The sequence below is a fragment of the Thunnus albacares genome, chromosome 10, assembly GCF_914725855.1.
Source record: "Thunnus albacares chromosome 10, fThuAlb1.1, whole genome shotgun sequence".
NCBI classification, from domain to species: Eukaryota; Metazoa; Chordata; class Actinopteri; order Scombriformes; family Scombridae; genus Thunnus; species Thunnus albacares.
In genome coordinates, this window is record NC_058115.1 from 19,528,226 (window position 1) to 19,552,464 (window position 24,239).

General features: G+C 39.9%; 1 protein-coding gene across 5 annotated transcripts in view; it reads right to left on the reverse strand.

The window, feature by feature from the left end:
* macrod1 (mono-ADP ribosylhydrolase 1) overlaps positions 1-24,154 on the reverse strand; it is a 128,593-nt gene extending 104,439 nt beyond the window's left edge. For 4 of the 5 annotated variants that reach the window (XM_044363425.1, XM_044363426.1, XM_044363421.1 and 1 more), the window contains exons 1-3: positions 23,618-24,154; positions 22,269-22,367; positions 21,414-21,527 (exon numbers count right to left, since the gene is read on the reverse strand). In XM_044363425.1, coding sequence (XP_044219360.1) covers positions 21,414-21,527; positions 22,269-22,367; positions 23,618-24,038 — 634 coding nt within the window. In that variant the 5' untranslated portion in view covers positions 24,039-24,154. The remainder of the gene's footprint in view (positions 1-21,413; positions 21,528-22,268; positions 22,368-23,617) is intronic. The other variant, XM_044363423.1, reaches the window with a different exon arrangement.
* Between the last annotated feature and the right edge of the window lie 85 nt (positions 24,155-24,239).

Here is a 24,239-nt window from a genome sequence, read left to right on the forward strand (position 1 = left end):
TGTTCTTTTACTGCAACAAATGGGATCAATGTGGATTTTTCAGATATGCTTCCATTAAAGATCCCCTTCAGTCATGTTTTAAGACATAAAAATATCCTGCTAGGAATAATAATCATTAAAAAAAATCAGTTAACTAGTTAAAAATTCTTAAAATGACATCTTCTCCTTCTACCTCATTAAATAAATCCAGAATCTATGAATATTTTTAATTTCAGAAGAAGTTCGACACAAGATGTCTCTTACTTCTCTGTGAGGCTTCAAGTTTCCACATCATGCTTGTGTAAGTTGCATGTTGGACCATGATTGGGTCCAAATTAGTTGTGATGTCACAAATCTTACTCGTAGATACACGCCTTAAACTCAGCCTTTTAATGTCAAACTCTGCTCATACATCATTCTGAATAGTGAAGCTCAAACATCAAACTGAAGTAACAATAAAAAAAAGCACATTTTTGAGTGGAAAAGGACTTAAAGTTACACCAACAAGTACGTCATCGATCCAAAATGAAATACTCAGGAAGAAAGAAAAGTGCTTAAATAACATAATGTATGGATTGTGCATACAAGCACAACAGTAGTATCTCCAGTTTCAATGCTTTGCCTTTTACTTCAGTGCTTTTTTTGAATACTTGGACTCTATTTCTTCAAACCTGAAATTACTAATTTTTTGGCCGCTTCAGGGCAGCGGAAACACATTGTGAACACGACACTATCGTCACCTTTTAGGTTGATAAGGTGAACTTCTTAGCAAACAGTTGCTTTTTTACATATCCAGCAGTTACAGAGCAACATTATCATAAATTTGAAGCTGTGTTTCTTTCCACAGGATGAATGTAAGTCCAATATTCACTAGTATCTACTATGGGGGGAAATATCTGACACTTCAGCTGCTAAATGCTCCACTGTGTTCACCAGATAGTTGCTGACTTGTCTGTTTGCCATTCGGTGCTGAGCAGGTAGTGTACAGTAAGTTTTTAGAGCATCTGCCCTGAAAACAGCTGCCTGCTGTGGCTGAAAACGACACTATGAGAGCAGTGAGAGTGAACAAAAACAGTAAAGTTGCAGGCGGACAGTTAAACAATGAGCTGAAACCATGAGCTATGAAAGTACATAAAGCTGAGGGGAGCTAATTCTCTGTAGGTTCATCACTATTACATTACACATCGTCATGTGATTAATTGTTCTTCTAAATATACTGTATAAACATATATATAAATATCTCTAAATATATCTATTACAGGCGCTTTTAATAAATGAGCTCAACTCAGCTATGTGCAATGAAATATTTGTTACATTTTAAACTCCGTGCTCAGTATTTTCTTGGCCGCTGTGCTGTTGAGAGTGATGTAAAGCTGCATCACAATAATGTATCTCCCAGCATTTGCATGCATTATATGCTTCTTTAGGAAAAGGTCAATGTATTCCTATGAATGCATGTATACATTCCCCAGCTACACACTATCAACATAATATATTTCCACACCAGCATGTGTGTAAAAACAAACAGCTGGTTCGGATAAAAAATGTTCATTTGAATTTCAGGTGTTATTCACTGAAGGCAAATAGTAAGAGAAAGACAAACACAAATGCATGTAAATATGCGCAAAAAAAAAAGGCAAAGTGTACATCAAAACAAACAACACACATACATTTGCACACATACAGTCAAAACATCAATATCTCAAATACACACACAAAGAAAGCTTTGCTGAGGTTGAACCAGACATGTTCTGATTTACAAACCTCTACCTCTACTCTCTGCCTTCGCTGTGAATCTAACCCAGGTCTGAATTTTAACTCAATCTTAAAGTGGAAACACACGACTTCTCAACTTTCCCCCTCTAGTGTTTCAAAGTGGTATCATCGTTTGTGCCGCAGTCACAAAGACAACCAGATTGCTTTCCGCTTTCCTCAGAGTCTAATTCTGTGAAGAAATGATCACCACCACTTTGGAAATAAGAGAAAAGAGAGAAGCATGTTCACTGAAGAGGTAAATTGAAACTGTCACAATTTTATATTGAATTTGGGAACAGGCAAAAGCTACTGTAACGATGTGCACTGCATAGTAATAATATAGTTTGAGTTATGTTATTGCTTCGCACAAACAAGTAACTACAGCAGGGGTTGGCGTCAGGGTGGAGGGAGGATTAACAGAAGAAAAGAGGAGAAAAAGCGAGTTTGTTCATTCATTTAGTCTATAATGGAGACATGAAAGCAGATAGAAATTCTTGAGTGTGTGTTGAGAAAAGCGAACTGAGTTGGTAGCATGTTCGTGTTTTTACAAAATGAAAGAAACTGCACAACAGACACGGTGATAATGTGTTTTCTGTCCATTGATTTTCATATGAACAAGCAGATCAGCCTGGACCTGGACTGGATACTGATCCAGTATTCTATGGTTGTGGGGCTGGTAGCTTAGCTAACTGATTTCTAGAGGGCTTTCTTCCAGTTAGCTACTGTAGCTAACAGGACGAAAGCCCTCTAGAAAATCAAAAGACATGTTTATTCAGGTAGTATACTTAATACAATTAAAATGTAGCGTATGCAGATATAAGTAGATATAAGTAGTGTGTTATCAGATATGACTCTGCAATATTTCACATTTATCATATAGCAATAAGACAAAAGAAAGAGGTTGGCCACCTAACAAATTACTATGAGATATAGCAACCGATAGCTACCAAAACAAAAGCACTATGCTCTTCTTCTTTTGGTGGCTCAATGATTGAGGCACTCCCTTTGTGCCAATCGAGCCTTTATTTTCCTGGGAGGTGGAGGACAGAATTATGTAGTGAAAGCGAGGCTCATAGGGAACCAATCTAAATGCCGATGGTGTCATTAGTGTATAGCCATTACAGTGTGCAGTCAACATTTACTTCATAATGATAAGTTAAAGCAAAAAAGTTGTCTATTTCCTCTTTAAAAGTCGTGGACAGAACCACTACAAATAAACAAGACATGGACAAACAAGCGCACCCGTACACCTCTGACTGACAGGGGACTAGTGTTCCCAGAGGACCAACGAAGCTGGATAACAAACACTGATTTGTCCTCCTCACACAGCCGCTGCAAAGAACCAGTGAAATACCTCAAAGCTATGAAGTGATCCAGCAACAGCAGCAAAACATTAAGCAGTGGTCTGAGTTCCTCTAGCAATAGACGGAGAGGACATCACTGGAATAAACAAGGCAGAGAAAAAAAACTAAAGGCAGCCTCCGGGGGATTATAGCAACACCAACTGTATGAATTAGGCTGTCTATCAGGGAGAGAGCCACTTTGGTGCCACCGCAAGACGCCTCTAGTGAGAAGGAGGGGGGAAAAAAAGCATCTTCCAAGAGAACTTCTGCCATAACTACTCTGAAAGCATGTACAAAAAGATAACCAAATTGCCCCTGAATTGCAATTGTCCTCTATTCAATCTCTCATCCGTGTGCGTTTTTATCCTTTAATTTAGCTTAATTATGAGCCTATATACCACTGGAGTATTTGTAACCTTGCTGTTAGGAAAAAGAGCATCTGAAATGGAAGAGAATTAAAAGCATTCATATCCTTAAGTAGTCTTTGTGCTATTTGCCTCATTATCAGTCTGAGACTGACATTACAGTCAAGTGAATAATTGATGAATTCCCTTTTTCCTCACGATAAACCATCATGCATGCAGTTTCATCTCCTGCCTACATGAGCAAACTGTGAGGAGAAACGACTTTGGGTAAGGAGTGCTCCGGGCGGTGGGATCCTGCTGGATGTGTTCCTCCAGAGCACTCAGCCTTCGCTCATGGTCGGCTTACTGCCCACCTCTCCAAGGCTACACTGGACCACACAGAGACCTCAGCACTTGTAGTTATGGCAACTTGTGATTTCTCTGGAGTACCGACCCTCAGCCTTTCTTCCGCAGAAGCAGACACATCGCAGCCAAAAAAATAAATAAATGAAATCCAGGAGCACAGTAAATTATTCATTACTTAGTTGAAAATGTCACAGAGTGGACTGTGATTATACCAGAGCTCCAGCACACACAATGTGCTGCTGGACATTGCATTTGTTTAAAGGTGACTGCCTGGTTTAAGGATGGACAAAAATTCAAATAAAAAAAAAAAAATTACATCACTACTATCAATTAGAGCAAAACTGTTTCATTGCTCGTTCTCCAACTTATAAGAATTGAAAAATAACAAACATTTAAAAGATAAAGCTGTCAATGTCTATTTTTTCCACATTATCACATTATCGTAATCTCATGAAAACACCCGACAATTAATTGATCCTTCTAACAAGTATTCTCATATAGCTTATTTCTCAGTGCCAATGTTGATCAAACACATTAATGAGCCACAGTGTTGTACTGGGTGACTTGTTCCTTCATTACAATGAACACGAACACTGTAGTTTATTTTGGGTCAATCTCATATACACTCTCCTGCTGGAATTATTAGATCTGATAAATCAGCCAGGCTGATATATGAGTCAATATTAGCTTATTGCAGATACAGTATTTCTGTATCAGTGAATATATTAGGCAATAAGTAACAAAGAGAGAAGTTGCAGAAAAGAAATGTAGAAGATATGTTTTTAGTAATACTTACATGGTTTGACCAAGATTATTTTTTAACTGTTAAATGCACCTCTGAGTACATAAATTTGTCCCAAAAACAAACTCAAGGGATCCTCATCGAAAAAAATGTGTATTTTAGGTTTTGGTAAAAAAAAAAAAATATATATATATATATATATATATATATATATATATATATTGATAAATACATTGTTATCAGAATTTTTTAAAACCCGTAAGTATCAGTTTTGGTATGATCCTCAAAACTGCATCTGTCAATCTGTAGTAAATATTCACAAAAATACCAAATGTGTATTCATCTGCAGCTGAAAATAGTCCCCAACAAATGCACAATTGTCTCCTGTTTTAGTAACATTTGGTAAAAGCTACAGTACCCAGCTGTTTTAGGAAATTACTGAAAAAGAAGTAACACCTGCACACTTACTCCGAAACCACAATTTTAATCTTAATTGAAATGGACAATGTTTCGCTCCTGGTAGGATCTTCATCAGGTCAATATTTCGGGCAGGTGTGGTTAATCATTCAAACCGCCTGAGGGTGATAAACAACTCAAATCAATCAACAATTATTTGAAAAAGAGTAGAAGAACAAAAATGATACATCAACATCTTTTTCCAGTGGTGATGTATTTTAATAGCTCTGCTCCTCCGTGATGTGTGTATAATTACAACCTGTCTTAGGAAATTAAATCTTTTTTAATTAATGTATATATTTTTGACCTGTGTTGACATCTTAAATAAGAACCAATAGGCTCGGGGATGAGAGCCACAGAGAGGTTAGGGAAGTCAGAAAGTACGGAGTAACACATTGTTGGTGCAGCCCTTGTTGATAGCGAGCACACTGAAACATTAAATTTGAACATTTGCAAAATCTCGAGGGAGCATTTTCACTTCACTCACCTCCACATAATAATGTGCAAAGATTAACAAAACGCACATGCACACGCAGATAAGTGTCTCGCTCGTGCATGTGCAGACCACGATCCCATCACATGCTGTTGATCTTGCAGAAGACACCAGAAGTAAAGGGTGTAATAAATCTCTTCCCGGCCTGACGTTACCGTGATTGAGGTGTCCTTTGTATCCCAATACATCATCGTGTCCTTGACATTTTTTTATTTATTTATTTTTTTTTATGAAAGACAAATTCACTCACAGTTTGCTTTCAGTTTACTCGATACCCATCAGCAAGCAAGCACCAAAATTGTAATTTCAGGGATAAATATTCTTCATTTTTAATCAGCAGACTGTGGTGTGTAAAAACTGATTTGACCAAAGAAACGTCCTTGCTCGTGTGCTGAGAACAGATGTATGCCAGCCAGGGGCCTCACAAAACATTTAAAATATGAAGACACGTTGAAAAAGCTCAATAAACCTGCTTATACGAGTCAGGTGTATCTGTGACTGTAAAAATATACTGTACATTAGAGGCTATAATATTCTCTCTTCTCTTTGCATCATCATTAGAAACTGTACAAAATGTTTGAAACAACCACTATGTTCAGCCAAGGATCTGCGAAAGCCTCTTTAAGCAACTAGATGCACTAAATATATTGTACAAACTGATGCACTGACTGATCAACCTGTTTGTCAGTCCGGCTCTGACCAGGGCTGCCTGTTCCACCCCTTGGACAATAGCAACAACAGGATAAGTGGATAAATAGCTCCTATAAATAGTCTTGTCATTTCCTAAGCTCTGATAATGCAGCAGGGCTGACAGCATGCCTGTATCGGGCACCACTTCACAACAACGCCTGATAGATCGCAATTACAAGATGGTAATTGTGTGCAGTGTGTGCAGTGTGTACTCCCTGTACTCTCTGCATGTCCGTGTGCGTGATTATGTGACAAAAGCATTGTCTGTGATGAGGACATGTGAGCAGACAATGAGGGCCCCATGTATTTGCTGGTGGAGAGAGGGGAAGAGGACTCAGGGTTAGTTAAAGCCCATTTTGAAGGTTACAATGATACACCCTTTGTATTTTGTTCACTGAGCTATGATTACAAAGATGAGAGAAAATGGAGGCTTATTGACAGGCTGTATTATATTTTATTATTCAAATAACACTGCCTACAATGAGGTAATCTTCCCCCAATGTGCTTTTAAAGGTATACTATGCAGGATTTTCCTAAAAAGCGATGTATAGACTCATACGATGGTGATTTTATCTGCAAAGACTCTGCTCTCTCCCTGTATTTTCATATTTTCTTATTATTTTGCTGTGTTCGAGACACTTCTGGGTGTCAACCTTTGAGCAGTGGGTGAGCATCCAGCCAATAACAGCACACAGGGTGTGAGGTTGGAGCTCGTAGTGTAGCGACCAGGTTACATTGCTGTCTCTGTCTCTCTCCTCTGCTGCTCTGTGTCTCTGTGTCACGGATGTATAAAGAGCTGCAGATCTGTGTGTCTGCTTGACACCAGAGAGGCCACAGCTGACAGGATGAAGCTCTGCATTCACACAAAATCTGGCAATGCGGCACCTTCCCGTAGGGTTGTGCAGAGGTGTGGGCGTGTTTATTTGTGCTTTAGAACGTAACCGCTGTAGAACAATCAGAAAAACAATGTTTTATTTATCTGATTCACGGCTTTGTTCTCACCAGCACCGTTCGCCCTCTTCATTTTCTCTCTCTCTCTCTGAACCAGGGAGGAGGCCCCAACTTTGAACGTGTGTGTTTATAGCCGCCAACCGACAAATCCTGCATGGTATACTTTTAATTTCCATATCAAATTTCTTCTTATTGCATCTTGTGAGTCTCAGTTCTGTTTGAAATTATTTGCACAGCTGGTTCAGTGAAACAGGGTTGAATTAGAATGTCAAAAGTCTAAATGAAAAACATCAATCACCAAAGGTTCATACACTCATTAAAAACAGTCGTTCATCAGGTGATGGTGGCCGTCTGTAGCCATAGTGGGTTTTTTTTTTTTTTTTTTTTTGGAGCTGCTCAAGTATTCGACCTGAGAACCCAAGGAGACAAGGACTTTGGATGCACAGCCAAAGCCTTAATACTCAGCTGATTACTTGTCTGGCACTAAAACCAATATTTGAAAAAAGGGCAGGCGGTACACTATTATCGTTATAAAGAACTGGGAATGCAGAACAATTAAAGCTATACTAAGAAGTACATTAAATGAGGCAGCGTAGAAAATTGCACTCTGCCCTACACAAGCAAATAGGTACAAGGCCAACAGCTGGCTGCTTTACAGTCTGCACATTTGGTCACATTGTCAGAACCTCAGAGAACTGCTCTTATACAATATCAATAACCCTGGTCACATTTAGTCACCCATTTTGAAAGTCATATTACCCCAGAAGCTCTGGTGGGATTTTAAGATTCTTTTGTGTTTAAAGTGCTGCATGGACTGGCACCAGCTTACATCTCTGACCTCTGCAGTCTATTCTATGTCCAGACCCCTCAGATTTTTCCATCGTTGCTCCCGTCACTGTCACGTCTTCTCCAGTTTCAAGACCAATCTTTTTACAACTGTGTCTGGGTCCGTTCAGTTATTAAAGTAACACTTTGACATTCTGGGAAACAAACTTATTCCCGTTCTTGTCTACAGTTAGATGTAGAACCTCAAGAACTCACTAATTAACACGTTATGTCTCGTTTGTTTACTCCATACCAAAAATTAAATGTGAAAACAACAAGTTGAGGTCTTACTGGGTGGGGTTATGTTTTGGACTATTCTTCCTGTGCTACTTCGGTGCTGTGACCTCCTGGTGTCTCCACTTGATGCTGTCTACCGCACAGTGAGGCCACGACTCTGGCAGCTTGCTCTAGCTTCATATTCAGCGTATTGTCTTACTCGCGGCAAGAAAGTATTCCTTTGATATATGTGAATATTTTTATTTAAATTATTTAATTGTATTATGAAAGTCTCTGTAAAGCACTTTTGTTGTTTTTAAATGTGCTCTATAAATAAAGGGACTTAACTCTTCCAATGTCAGGTTTGAGATTGCTGCATTCAACAATTTTTGTAACTTTCTGAGATCCGACGATCACACCTACGTTACACAGGAATTAGCCATGTGTGACGTGGTGAGAAAGGAGGCAGGGTTAGAAATTTTCTACTCAAGATCTCTTTTTTCATTCCTCACACAACTACTTCTGTCACTTTTCAAGTCTACAAGCCGAGTGCAAAACGCATACAGAACCCGTACGCATGGATCCCACCGGGCACGGCTATGTCGCGTTCTGGCTGCAATGCGGTTTTGTTCCGTCCTCTGCACAGTGTCATACCCCACCAAGAGCATTTCAGAAGTGAAGCGTTTTGCTCCGGCAGCACCAGAGAGAAGAGAGCTGCCCCTCTACCTGGAGAGTAAGCCAGGGACCGGGGCAGTCATGGCAGCAGTGGTGTCATAAAATCTTGTGATTTTCCACTTTCAATATGAACTTCTCGTCGTCCATGATGACAAATATCCTCTGAGAGCCTCTGACCGGTTGACTTCTGGCCTGATGCCACCAGTTATAATGTAATGTTTATGTAGTGATGTGATATACAATCAGGAGTCTGCACAGGGTGTTTATTTTTAAAATTGCCTTTCCTGTGTCTGACTTCTTGCCCATCTCGATCTGCTCTGTGCAGCTTTACGTGGCTTCCGTCAAAAATAGACTAGGAGCGTATATTTAGCGGAGCAGAACGGAGAGCCACTTCTGGGACCCTTCTGAAACACACTGCGGTGCGTCTGGTGGGATCAAAAGCATTGAATAGAGAGGCCGCGATCAGCTCCAGCCTGGAGGGATCAAGCTGTTAATCTCTCAACCATACTTAACAAAAAAGTGGTTTGCAGTGGGTTTGTTAGATGTGTGTTTCTGAAATGTAGAATATATCTGTATCTTTCTTTCAAATTTAGTCATGTTTTCTTCACTCTGAACAATCTCCAACGGCAACAGAAACTCGTAGGAGCAAACACAAGCAGCCCGAGCTGATTAATCACAGTTTTCCCCACACGGTATCTGCAGAGCCTGACTTGTAGTTACATTTTTGAGAAGGCACATGTCAGCTACAGCTTAACCTACGGCATTGCTTCAAAGTCTATGCATGTAGTCACTATAGGTAGGACGTGTTGTGGAAAATCATAATATAATGCAATTGTTTTTGATTATGTGTTGAAGATTTATGATGTAATACACATATACTCTCTGTATATATAAGTGCATATATACTCACGTATTCTTAATGTACTAGATATATGTTCTTTATTTGATTGCTCTATACATGTATTTTGAATATGTATCCCATATAGCCTCTCTTGTTTTTGAAACTGTTTAGCTGACATGACACAGAAGTGGAGTTGGTGACGGGCAGGGTGCCCCCGCCACTAGACAAAATCAATAGTATGCCAAGCATAAACAGACAAAGTAAATAAACCTGTGAGCTTCTCTTTAATATTATAACTAGTGATATTTTAGGGGAGTTATTGGGATAAATAAGAAAAGACCAATGAGAGATGTAGGAAGGATCAGGAGATGTGTTCGTATCATTTCATTCTAAAAGTATAAATCAGACCGTATCGCCTGACAATGTCAGTTACTCTGCGCAGAATTAACTCAGGTCTTAAACCCTTGCGATTTGAATAAAGACCTTAAATACTCTTCTGAAAAACTTGCCTCTCAGTTTTGTGTTTTGTTAATTCTACCACAGACGTAACCCCTTAACACAGAAGTATAAACAAAGCTCAAGTCCACCAATGGCTTCCCATTCAGCCCAGGTACCTACTAAGCACCACAGAATCATCTCCTGGCCCAGCAGGACTCACAACTCCGCAAAACAAACCGACACATTCGAACACAGCACTTGCATTGATGACAGTAGCTCTGATGGGCCAAGTGCTGATGATCAAGCTGACTCCTTTTCTCTTTAACTCCCTCATTCACTCCATCTCTTTCCATCTCCCACATCGGCCCAATCAGGCTAATGAGGCTCGCACTTCCTCCATCCATTCCTGCTCGCTAAAGTGCCGATTGATTGGAAGGGTGGGAAAGCTTTTAACAAGGGAGGGGTGGGAGAGAAATAATTAGCACGAATGAGCTTTTCTGCAAACTCCTTCAGTTTAGCTTTTCTTTTTCCGTTTATTTACTGACCCGGACAACATTAGGGATTAACTCTCCAAGGGTATGTTAACTTCTCAATGTCAGGGTGTAAATCTATCTGAAGCTGTAAACTGAGGCCCGTTTGTCTAATGCCGATGTCTGGCCCCTCTCAGGTCACAGCGCTCTGCGATGATGTCTAAATGGAAGAGGGAAGAAAAAAAAGACGGGGGAAGGGAGAGGATGAAACTCTAAAAGACGCACAAACCGGCGTAAAGAATTGTAGCTTTTTTCTTCCATCTTCCCTCTCAAATTGAGACACAAACTGGACACTGGAGCATCCCAGGAAAACTCGGGGCACTGAAGCGTGAGAGCTCAAAATTTTCAGTACACAGAGAGCATTGATGTCGCTGCCCAAATGACCAGTAAAGTGGTCTTTCTGACAGTTGTACCGTAATTAACTTGGACAGATCTGGACTGGAAAAACTAGAGCAGCAGCACTGTCTAAATGCACAGAGCCTCTGCAGCCTCCGAACGGCGCCCACAGCAAAGACACAGATACAAGAGGACAGAGTGGACATAACATGACTTCAGCGCTCTAACGAAAAGTGTGAGATACAAGCATCAAGATTTAAGATAGGATAAGACAAGGGTCAACAGTGTGAATGTTAGCAAACTTTAAAAAAGTAGCTGATACTTATATACATTTCAACATAAAAAAATGATGCAATGTAAAAGCTGCTTTTCAAGTGATTTTGAAGCATTTATGCCCTGATTCCTCACAGTGGGGCTCAGATCGTCTAAATTTACTCATTTACTTTACCATCAAAAATGAGCTACTTCAAGAGGGCACGTAAGAGTAATTTCATATTCCTTTGATATGTATTTTTACATCATAAGGAGGATTAAGTGAAAAATCCTCAAAAACAAATATGGAGAGAAATTACTTTAGCTTAGATAATGGTTCTCTGCAGAAGTAACTATTAATTTCACATCCACAGGTCTATAAAGAAACTCTTTTTATTATACACAGTTTCACTATAGAAGAAAAATATTATCTTAACAGTTATGATTGAGATTATAACAGTTTACACATTAAATCCAGTGGTTTAAAATGTCCTCAGATGCCTTTGTCACTGTTGTCACTGATGTCACACAGTGGCTCTAAAGGATTTACAATCTTCAAAATGTTGGACTTCCCTGAATGGATGACACGATCTCTACTGTAGGCTAGAGCTGAAAAGACTGGAAAATTAATCTGCAATAATTTTCATGATTGATTAATCATGTAAGTAGTTTTTCAAGCAAAAATGCAAAAAAATAGCTGGTTTCAGCCTCCTATATGTGAACATATGAGAGTCTTTGTCTTACTTTACAGTAAGACAATTTAACGGCTGTTAGAGCATTTATACTAATTCCTGAAGTTTTGTTTTTGCCCATTGCCTGTTTGCCTGCTAGTACTCTTTTCTGTTATTTAAGACCCTGCCGTTTCCCCACCTTCAAGCACTGATCCTCACCTGCCTCATTATCAGCTCCCTCAGTATATATAAAGGTCATTTTTCCTTTGTTCTCTGCCAGATTGTCTATTGTGCTTCTGCGTCCAGTCATCCTGGTTTCTGCCTGCCTGCTTGTTATGACCATTTGCCTGCCTTTTTGGATGTCACGACCTGCCGAGCTGCCTTCTCCCGTTTGGACTGACTCCACAGTAACATACTTTGTTTTGCCCTTCAGACATAGTAAACTTTGTTTTAACTCCACTGAGTCATACTCTTGAGTCCATTGTCGGTTTTACTTCACTTTCATCATCTCATATTGGATCTGAAGCAGACCAAACAATTGATTAAATAATCAACAAATCATTCTGAAGATTAACGAACAATGAAGATAATCTTTAGAGCTGCAATGATTAGGAGATGAACTGATTAGTCGATTACTTAATAATCAAATAATAGTTTTGAGTCTTTTTTTGAGAAAAAATGCTAAAATTCCAGCTTCTTAAATGTGAATAGTTTCTGTTTTTTCAGTCCTGATAGTAAACTGTATATCTTTGGATTGTGCACTGTTGTTTGGGACAAGACATTTTAAGTTATGTCTTGGGTTTTGGGGAACAGTGATCAACATTTTTCACAATTTTCTGATATTTTATAGACCAAATGACTAATCTACTAATCGATAGAATGATCGACAGATCAATCAGCAATGAAAATAATCGTTAGTTGCAGCCCTTTTTAATTGCTACCCTGCAATGAGCTAAGAAAAACTTTACCAATTTGAGAACAGTCTAATTCTGCACTGAAACCAGCTGCTCTATTCCAGACAAAACAAAGAAATATTTCAGAATCAGTGTAAACTTTATTAAGTATTCATTGTGGTGTACTGTAAGTACTCTGCCCTGCTTCTGACCCGGCCTCTCGCTGCCACTGCTTACTGTTGACCTTTATGATTAAAATCTATACAGATCAGACTTACTCAGATGGATTTTCCCCTCACACTCTTTTTATTGGCTTCTGCACAGCAAATCCTCTTTCTGCATGTCCATTTGGCAAACTCTCCACTGTTATTTTGTCCCGGTTTAGTAGCTGGTAGAGCAGAGAGGTGAGCAATGTAGGGCTAAACTTTTGACACTGCATCATATTTACACTAAAACTGAAGCAGCATCAGCAACACCAATTTGCCTCTGTAAGTGCTTGCGTGTACAGACAGTACAGACAGTTGACAGGCACATCGTGAGAATGTGTCCATTAGTGCTGCTTAACAAAGCACAAAGTCAGCGCGGTGGGGATACTGCTATAGGAACTAAAGCTAAGGAAGAACAGTTACCACAGTGGGGAGAAACTATGCAGTTCATGAGGGATCTGTAACCTGTTCTGCATCAAAACAGCAGCTCAAGAACCAATTTTACTTTTCAAGTAAACAATACAACTCTATCTACATGAATTTTTAGTAGATCGGTTTTTATTTCATCTTGCCATAATCTAAGCATCCCTCATGCATCAAAAAACACATGCATAAATATACTCAGCCCACTTTATGGTGTCTGTTTTGATGCTTTCTTAGAGCACACACACACACACACACACACATATATAAAATATTTGTCTGGAATAGCAAACTTGGTGTGACATTTTGCATCTTGTAATATGTGCCTATCCTAAAAGGAGCTGACAAGAGCTCTAGGGTAGATGTATGGTAACTGCAGCAAAGAGAGAGAGAGAAAGAGAGCACACACTGAGGGGCCTTTGGGACCTCAGTAGCACGAGCAGTCTCTGTTCTGGGCTTTCCATCACCTCCTCAGACCCCGGTTACTACCAGGGAGGCTGGATGGATCACAACAACATGCCTCCCCTGATTAAAACTTTAGATAAGTGACTCGATGACAAAGTGGCAGTCATCTCAGATGAAATACAGCCTTGAAAACATTAATTCCACAGGCGAAGAAAAAAAAAAAAACGCTACTGCTGGATACAACTTGATTATACTCTTGTAAGTGCTACATGATGCACATACTTAAAACAAACAGACACCAGCACTACAGACTGGAGTAGATACTGTGGCATTCAAAGTAGATCAGCGAAAAAAATCACTTAATCCTTGGCCTGATGCTGGAAAATCCCTTATAAAGTGGTTAAGCATGCAAAGATTCCCACTGTATGTTCCCCTATTACTCCAGTCAAATGAGGAAAATGCAGCTCAGGTGAAATTTGAGAAAGAATTTTAGTCGCTCTGAAGCAATTTAGAACAACAAGTCAGGCCTGACAATCTCCTATACACATTCTAGCAGCATGGCGAAAGCAGGGATGTCTGCCAGGCTGATTCTGGCGCTAAGCACAGCGCTAAGCCCCATTGACAAAGCCAGCTAAGAATCAGTGAAGCCTTGCAGAAGAAATGTGTGACGCTGTGCCACTGTAGGGTAATGCTCTTGTAAGGGGCTCTACCTGCAGAGCCAAGGGTTCTCCTGTATTATCCTCTTAAAATCACCAAACAGGATCACTGAGCACATCCCTCTCCCCTTTCTCCTCCAGCTGTTCTAGCTGACGTCCCGCTGCCTGCCTGTCTGTCTGTCTTGGGTCCAGTCATCCGTGCCTTCCCAACGCCCCCTGTCCCTTCATCCTCTATAACCCACAGCCAGCCCCACTACAGCTATCAGCCATCATCAACCATGGATTCCTCTGGAATCAATAAAAGATGCTCCACCGCTGGGTTAAATTTATATTGCACCCGATGGAAGCATCCAAGCTCAAAAAACACTGATGTTCAATTATTGATGCCTACCCAGTGCATCTATCCTCATATAGTGCATTGTAATAATGAAAAATTAAGTTCATATTGGCGGGTTTCTGCTGTACTTTTTCTGTTGATGGCAATGTTCAATTCAAATTAAATTGTATTGTTAAAGTAAGAACATTTTATTTTTAAACATGTATTTGTTTCAGTCGTTCTTTACGTTTTACATATAACAAGCAAACACTAAAGCTCTGATTATGATATTAGATTTTTCCTCATTGCTGTACAGTGGAGGCATACCACCAACATCATGAAAAAACAATGCACTTTATGAAATAAATCTTTCACTTTCTGGGAAAAAGAGCAGATATACTATTTCACGCAGTAAGTGCTATATTTTTAATGAGTGTGGCTATTGTAAAAGTCGTCATCAACTACCTGAATTGATCACAAGATCAACGTGCTGAACAATTACCTCCTCCATATTGGCCTGAATAAAAATATATTTTTTTAATCTGGTTGTATTAGATTCAAGGAGAAGATATTCAAAAGTCTTTACACATTCACTACCGCAATGGTGCAGTAAAAAAAAAAAAAAAAAAAAAAAAGCTTCTGTTTGACTGGAGCGAGGCAGTGAGCTACCATCGCTTGACAACTCCAGCTCCAGGACTGACCAACGTGTCAGTCATCAAACATCTATCAAGCAGTCAAGAAATACGCCGTCACTGAATGTTAAAAGATGCCAAACCCAAGAAGACAGCCTGAAAAATGTTAACAGTCAGAGAAAAACTTTCTATACTCCTAAAACTTACTGCTTGACAGGAGAGAGTGAAAATTCCTCTTACTATACCAGCCATTATTTGGTTAGAAATTGTGATTTCATGCTTACTGTGTGTTATTTATTTATTATTTACCTGATTTACCATATTCTATGTTTATTTAAATGTGACATTTCAGAAGAAATTATTATAATTTTATGAAACATAATATAAGACTTAATAGGCTACAGGAAAACAAGCGGTGTCCCCACATCACACAGCAAAAGCCACATATTTAATTTAGTGAGGCGCTTGTTTAAACAGTAATCTTGTAACTACATCGATAACGAGATGAGACACATCTGGATCTGTCTGATTCAGCTCAGCGGGGGGACTGATTGATTGACTGACTGATCAACATATGTTAATTAATCAGACCTTATCCAGTTAATTTGATAATCACCAATGTGATGGGGATACATGCATGATAAATACAGTATTAGCCCACCTTGTTTTTTTCTTATCTTTAGACGATTCTCATCCAGAAACAGCTGTTGTAAATTTTATGATCAGAGTTGTCTTACACTCAGGCCAGTATAGTAAGTATTAAAGAGTATGAATGAATCCCCGGTAATATAAAACACTAATGCTTTGTACTTGAGTTCTACTTTTCATTTCAATTCAATTTTATTTATATGGAGCCAAATCACAGAAGTTATCTCAGGGCACTTTTCACATAACAGGTCTAGACTCTTTATTTTACAAAGACCCAACATTCCCTCATGAGCATGCACTTGGCGACAGCAGCGAGGAAAAACACCCCTTTAATGGGGACTTAAATGCTTCCGACTACACATCCAAATTCTTATTATTATTCCTGATGAGTCAGACTTGAACCTTTGATTAGCATCTCAAGTTCTGATAATTTTGTGAATATCAAACAGCTTTTTGAGTTTCCCATTAGTCATAACTGGCTTGTTTGTGCCTGCAATTTTCTGGCTTCTCTGAAGTAAATGTTTGTCCTCATGAGCCACAGTGTTCCTTTTTAACAACGTACGTCACACGATGCTGATGGCAACATGACGTGTTTTCAAGGAATTTGTAGGTGAGACTTGGAGCGCTGCTGCCTTCACCTGCCTCATGAATTTCTTGACCTTTTTTTTCCCCCTCCTTCTCTGTAAACTTCCCGCCCCTGCTATCCATCTCCTCATCCAGCCATCCATACTTTCTTATCAGCGAGGAAGTTACAGTATAGTCTAAAGACACTGGCCCTCTCTCTCTCTCATCCTGTCTGTCACCTGGGGGCCAGAAAAACTATTGGCTGTAATCTTGTATCTCTCAGCTGTTGCCACGGTGAGTGGGTTTCCAGCGCCAACCGACAGCTTTATCTCTGACCTGCAGAGAAAAACCTGGGAGACCCTATCTCATGCACACACGCACACACGATAGGACACCTGCACACAAACATACATCACACATGCACCAGGCTGCAAGACACACACACACACGCAAAGCCTTCATATCATATTCATAGAGCCAGTTTTGTGTGTGTTGTCTGTTTCTGGCAAAAGCAGGTGCAGCTGTGCACAGGTGTACATACACGCAGACATACATGTATGTAATCTTGTCAGTACATCTAAACACATGAGCAGAGGTGTGACGCACACACGTTCAGCCCCGTCTAAACACACACACTCCCACCGACTCTCAGCAAGCAGAAATTGTGACGATGACAAGTGGTTCGGCTCTAAATACTGAGATAGGACCAGAATATTCTTTATCACTTGACGGTGCACGGCTTAATTTTAGGGACAGTTTTTTATAGTCTAGCCTGAAAGATTTATCAGCAGACTTTGCGGCTGCATTTAGTCTCACACATGGAGTCAGCTTGCACTGAAAAAAAAGGACATTACACAAAAAAATACTGAGAGAACTTATAGGTCGAGTTGTTAAATTTTTTTCAATTAAGCTTCAATTTTATGCGGAGGAAAAGGTAGGCCAAAACAAATGGCATTTAATGTCAAAGACGATGAACACTACGGCGGCTGAAAGTACAGTAATTGCTGAAATGGAAATGAGGAATAAAACTTTTGCGAGTTAAAAATGCAGCTTAGTAGAGCTAAGCAAATTTGCATTTAATCAATTTGAAAAAAGGTTTTAATGCAAAGTTAGTTGCCGAGATGTCGTATCCGCACACACACACAGTCACACACATACACACACTCCTAGAACTCATCACTCCAACGACATTTCATTGTGCAATCCATCTTAATCAGCTAGCCCATCAGAGACAATATATCCTCCCCTCCATCTCCCTCTCCTTCTCCGGACGGAGTGATTGAGGGGTGTAAAGAGGAGGATGTTTCTGCCCCCCCCACCCCCCCCACGTGTCCCCCTCCCCACACCAGGACGGCTCTTAAGTGCTTGTGGGTTTTTATGTTTGTAGTGTTTTATAGGAGTGGGCAGGAGCCAGGGGCTGTAAAAGTGTGGAAGGAAGGAGGGAGGGAGGGAGGGTGGACGGGGAGGAGGAGGAGCGGGAGGAGGAGGTGAAGGAGGAGGAGGAGGAGGAGGAGGAGAAGGAGGAGGAGTGGAGAATTACTGTAAATCCAATCTTTATTGAGAGCAATACAAACGACAAACAGCGCTTCCCTGCAACGCCCAACTTACCTGATCAATGAGTGCTGACTGAGGAAAGGAGGGAAGGAAGGAAGGAAGGGAGGAAGGGAGGAAGGAAGGTAAGGAAGGAAGGAAGGTAAGGAAGGAAGAAAGGAAGGAAGGGAGGGAGGAAGGAAGGAAGAAAGGAAGGAAAGAAGGAAGGAAGGGAGAGAGGGAGGGAGGAACAGGGAGGAGCAGCACACAACAAAGTTTCCACCTGTTAATTCACAGACCTCCAGTGTTTCTTGTGTCTGTATCCGCGCGTATCCTCACGTACAAGTGTGTGTGTGCGCTTCTCTGTATGCATACGTGTGCGTGTTTTCCGTGTGTCTACAGTCAATTGCTCACCACCAGCCAGGCCTGGAAGCCCCCCTTCCAACCAGCCTACCAGTCTGCCAGTATAGCATATAATTGGCCACAGTTGGCTTCAATTGAATGTTTGCTGCCTTAGGGGCTAAATGATGCTTCAAGGCCTTTCAGAGCAGCCAGGAAAAAAAAATCCACAACACTCCCCTCCACATGTCAAAAACCACAGGCGCTGGTTTGGCTGCTTTCTGACTGCTGGTGTTAGATCTGCAACAGGAGAGTAAGTTTGCGAGCAGTTTTTCTAAATGAGTGTAACTAACTGTGTCTTCTATAATTGCTCTGTCGTCCCTCGGTGTCTGCTCACTGCTCTCTTTTATTTTAATGTCATATCTCTTTAAGTTCGACTGACATCACTCGAAGCCTCTTAGTCAATCAGTTAGTCATCAAGTTAAAAGGTCAGTCGCTTAGTCAACAAAATGACCACAGAGAGAGTCAGCTGGTCAGCCAATCAGTTAGACAGAAAAAGGATGATCGGACTCTGCTGCCCAAAACCCTTTGTGGGTACCCTGTACCTGCTTGTTGCCATGGCAATGCAGTCTGAGATTTAAATACTAGCCTGTGTCCTCACCCTGCCTCTCTTTTATCTTTTTCTTTTCACTCCTCCAGACTCTCCTCTCGCTTTTTTTGTCAGTCGGTGTGCTGACTCTCTCTCGCGTTCTGTCTCTCAGTCATGTTTCCTCTGGCGTTGTTGTGTTTTTCAGTCTCCCGTCCTCACCTTGCCTCGTCCTCTCTCTTGCTAAATGACACTTTACTAGCTGTTTCCTCTTGTTAATTCCATGCTACTTTGCATCGCAGGATTCTGTAAAAGCTCTTGTAAAACACACACCCGAAAAAGTCGCCTTGAAAGACACACAGAGACACATACAGACAAATACAATTACTTACTCTATGTAAACACATAATTACTCGTGGCCAGATGCATGCATGAATGTTTTCAAGCACACACATACACACACACACACAACGACAAGCAGTAATGGGATAAATGTGAGTCAACGATCAACATATTCACTCAATGTTGGCACAGCACACACCTGCTGACAGTCAGCTGCCAATGGAAATCTATCATTTTCTGCTAAAGCCTCATCATCAAGCATCATTTAGGCATGCTGGCCTGCCTTACTCTGCCCTGATACACCGTCTGTGCCAAGACACCGATTAAATTTCCCCCCCAATGCCCAAACAGTGTGGGAAAAGGTCTTGAATGAATGAACTGGCTTTTGGCGCCATCTAATGGTCACTAGAAAAACTCTGCCATACTTGTAGCTGCTGCAAAACATTTTTAAAAAGGCTATTTTGACTGCTTGAATCGAAATTTATTAGCATTTGACTAATAAAGTTTATACCTTGCCATTATTGGCTTTTTATAACAAATTTGGTATTGGCTTGTCATTGTCATTTACCTCAGTTATGATGCTTTCAATGACAGTTTGTTACAGTCAGTATTACATCTCAAAATGATTGCATTTCTCTATTCAATGCACTTTCACTTACATTCCACTATATAAAAGTTTTACAAGTAAGTATTGATATTCTTTTTATGATTGACCTGCAAATTAATTTTCTCCTTGTTTTCAAGTTTTTTTTCAAAATTACAAGAATGATTTGTGCACGATACGCTCAATTATTTTATTTTTATTCAATTACAATATGGAGTTTAACCACTTGGCAGCAATGGATATGAATAAATGGGAAAAAGACAGACAACAGTAAGGCTGAAATAATCAGCAGATTTATTTATTGACAAATAAATAATTAGAAGCAACAAATCAGAGGTTTGTTTTGTTGTTATAAAATATGTGATGTCCTAAAACAAATGGCTAGAGAATACAACATAAACGAGCCATAAACAAGCAATGTGTTTGGCATACAATACCTGAAGAATCCCTCCAGGCAAAACACGGTTTGTCTACAGAAAGTGTCCCCAAGCCACTCATTTTGTGCCTTTATGATATTATAAACTAAGCCTAATGTATCCCCAATAAACCCATGATTAGCTGCGTTCACTGACACCTTGTTTCTTCCAGTTTTTGAGCAATTTCAGTCACAAAACACAAGCTATCACTAGGTTTAATTAAGCAGTTTGGTATTTAGCCTTTAAAAGTCACATCCCTGATTATTTTTCATAGTTCCACTTCAAACTAATGTGTTTAAAATCAGCACTGGGACTTCACATAAACATTAGACCTGCTTTCTGGTTGCTCTGCCACTCTTGCAGTTTCCAGGGAGCCAATCAGCAATTCCCCTGAAATTTCAACCATTTTGTTTTCCCTTTATTCTTGTGCACAGTATGTGCAATTAAAGAAAACTTCACAGTACAAACATTCTGGTAACAACATAAAAGCCCGTAGTCGTCCCTCCCACACACTGAGAAAACACCATAGTCATAATCACAACACAAACCGCCCTCACAGGTGTTTTGTGCTAAATTTATGTACATGCACACTGAGGCACTAGATGGAGGATGTGCTCAGTTTAGCACCAGACTTTTTAATCCATAATTCTTTCTCATCTTTCACCCTTTATCTTTGTTCTTTATAGTTTTTGTGTGCATATTTCTTTTATGTTTCCCCCTAAAAAATGTAATTAGTAGTGCTGCAGTAATTATCTAATTTCTAGTAAAAATAAAACAATCTTTTCTCTCATCTTCATTTTATTTTATTCTTTTTCAAGATGTCAGTGTAGCATTGTTAACATTAGATTTAAAAAAAGAACACAGCAGCTGACCGTCGGCCACCATGTTTGATGACGAAACCAAAAACACAGACTAAAAACAAGTCTTCACTCATCTACACACACACATACCTGCGTTGACGATGGCATCTATCTCCAGCTGGGTGATGTCACCACTGTAGAGGGAAATCTTCTGGTCCAACTTCTCATTCCTGGGATAACGACTTTTCTCAGAACCAGCTGCTACTGAGACACACACACAATCAGTATCAACAACAGTTTTACATACCTGTCTGGTAAATTTGCACAATAAACATGTCAGTGTTAAAATAATAAAATAATCAAAACTCTAAAACAAGTGGTTAACTTAAAAGTAGAAAATGATAGAAAGGATCTGCGTGTATATACTGAATATATCATAATCTTCTCTACTACTATCTACTGGTGCAAACATTTAGATTTCAACACTCATTTTATAGATTCAGTTTCAAAACCGACACCTAATTAACTGACAATCATTATGGACTTACAATATTTGTAATGTTGACTGCAGGAATTTATTGTGAAATGATATGATTATTTAACTTTACAAAACTGCTCTATAACATTTGCCTAAGACAAGAGTGAGATCTTTAAATTGGGGTCACTGGACAAAAGTAACTGAGGTACCTCTTTGACATACTTGTGCCCTTTTATCAGTCTAAAAAAGCAAAAATGTTATTGTTCGCTTACAGTACTCTGGGAAAAGAGCCTCCATATAGGTTCAGAGAAAATTTGTGTGCATCAGAAGCTTCAAAACATGTATAAAATATTTCATACAAGGTTCGTTAAAGTGTTTTTGTTTTACAAATAATGCAGAAATATGCCACATGGCTTCTTGATGTGCACTTTGATGTGGCCAAATATCTGACACTGGAAGGAGTGCTCATGTCTTTGCACCGCTGCTTCTTGTGCCTGAATGACGGTGACTGTTGTTGGGTGTCTGACCTGCTGTAGGAGTCCACGCTTTGACGTCGTCCAGCGGCACAGAGCTAGGAGTCCTGTAGTACTGACGCCTGTCCTTCACTGACAGAGACAGCAAGAAGTCTGAGAGAGACAATGGAGAAAAAGAACAGACAGCAGATAAATATAAAAGAGAAACATGTTATTTTTGGTGTGTAAGAATAGGAAAACATAGCTTATTGCACTTATTGCATTAACTCCTCATGAACAACTTTTATTCAGAAAAATGTAGTGTGTCCTTTAAGATGATAGTAAATTGCTGATGTGTGGTTCAGTGTAGCTTTTGCACTCAACCACAAAAATTCAGATCTTTTCTAATCTAGATTGATATCTTGTAGACTGCAAAAATGTTATGGTAATATTTCACAGGCATACATATAATCATACATCTACACATTATACTTTAGGAATGAAACAACTAATGAATTATTTGATTACAAGTCATTTATCAACAACAAATATTCCATCTTTTCATATTATTTTAAACAGAATCTATTGGTTTTCAGTCTGTTGATCCTCTAAAATGTAGTTTAAAGACATTACTTTGGGCTCTGGTAACTTGTGATGGGCATTTGTCAGTATTTTTGACATTTTAAAGGTTAAAAGACATCACACAATTGGTTACACTTCTCATTGACTGCAGCTCTACTGTATTTATATAATACCTATAGTATTTTTAGTACACTTTGCTAGTTAGTGCACTCTAAACTCAAACAAATTAGAATAACTCTTTTGCATTAGCTGTGATAATTATTTGGTCAGATTCTAACATGGTTTGCTTTGTTCCTTCATTTTGTATCATTCTTTATTGATTACCTATTGGTTTTCAGTCTGTTGATCAACTAAAATGTAGTTTAAAGACATTGCTTTGGGCTTTGGTAACTTGTGATGGACATTTGTCATTATGTTTGACATTTTAACGGTTAAATTATTAACCAATTGGCTGTAAAAATAAATAAATAAATAAATAAACAACAACAACAACACTTTTCATTGGCTGCAGCTCTGACGTAGGCTATTTATATAATTCGTATAGTTGTTTTAGTAGGTTTATAGTGCACTAACTATTTTAATATGACGGCAGGTAAATTATTATAACTCGTTAGTTATTGTTACAGGTTTAATATGTCCGCATGGACTCACTGCTTTGCTGTTGATTATTATTTGGTGTTATCATCATCATGTAACATCTGTCAGGCTGTGACAGGTGTTTCTGGTCATGTGACGGCACATATATTTCTTCTCACTTGAGTTTGTTGACAAGGCACCCTGCAGTAACCAACTGTTTAAAAACTGCAATTAAAATCTTCTCGGGCCTGGTAGAATAGTCTCACCCTTGGTCTCCTTCCAGTCTCCCTCAGCGGAGTTGAGGTTAACTTTCAGGGCCATGGCGGCCAGCGTCCCGGTGTGGAGAGACTGTACAAGCGCTGCTGCGCTCACTCCGAGGGCGGTACCGAGGGCGACCCTGCCCAGCCAAACTGATTTCCCCCGGGGTGAGGAGGAAGGACTGCTACCCTGGCTGGGCCTCCAAAGTGCTCTTGTTGTTGTTAAAAGCTTCTCCGCTCGGGGTGCAGCGTGAATATGGCCGCGGAGAGGACTTGTTGCTGGCTTCCCTCCCAGCTGGGGGCTTCCAGGAGTAAAGATGTGCTTGAACTTGATACCGGCTCTCTGGATGTCGGTACGGACACAGGGCAGAGGGACGGTGAACAGCGGGGCTCTAACATATGAAAATAGAGCTGACATTTGAAGTGCCATGCCTGAGCTTACGGTTCGTGTTACTTGAAGCTCCACACAGAGGCCAGAGTCGGTCACACCGCGGGTAGCTTTCGTTTTCGACTCATGAACATCACTCACCTCCCATGTGCCATTTTGTTTTGGACGTTAACGTGTGGAAGGTACCATAAACATTCATAAGGGGTGACCGTTAGTTGTCTCAAAACGACAAAAAAAAAAAAA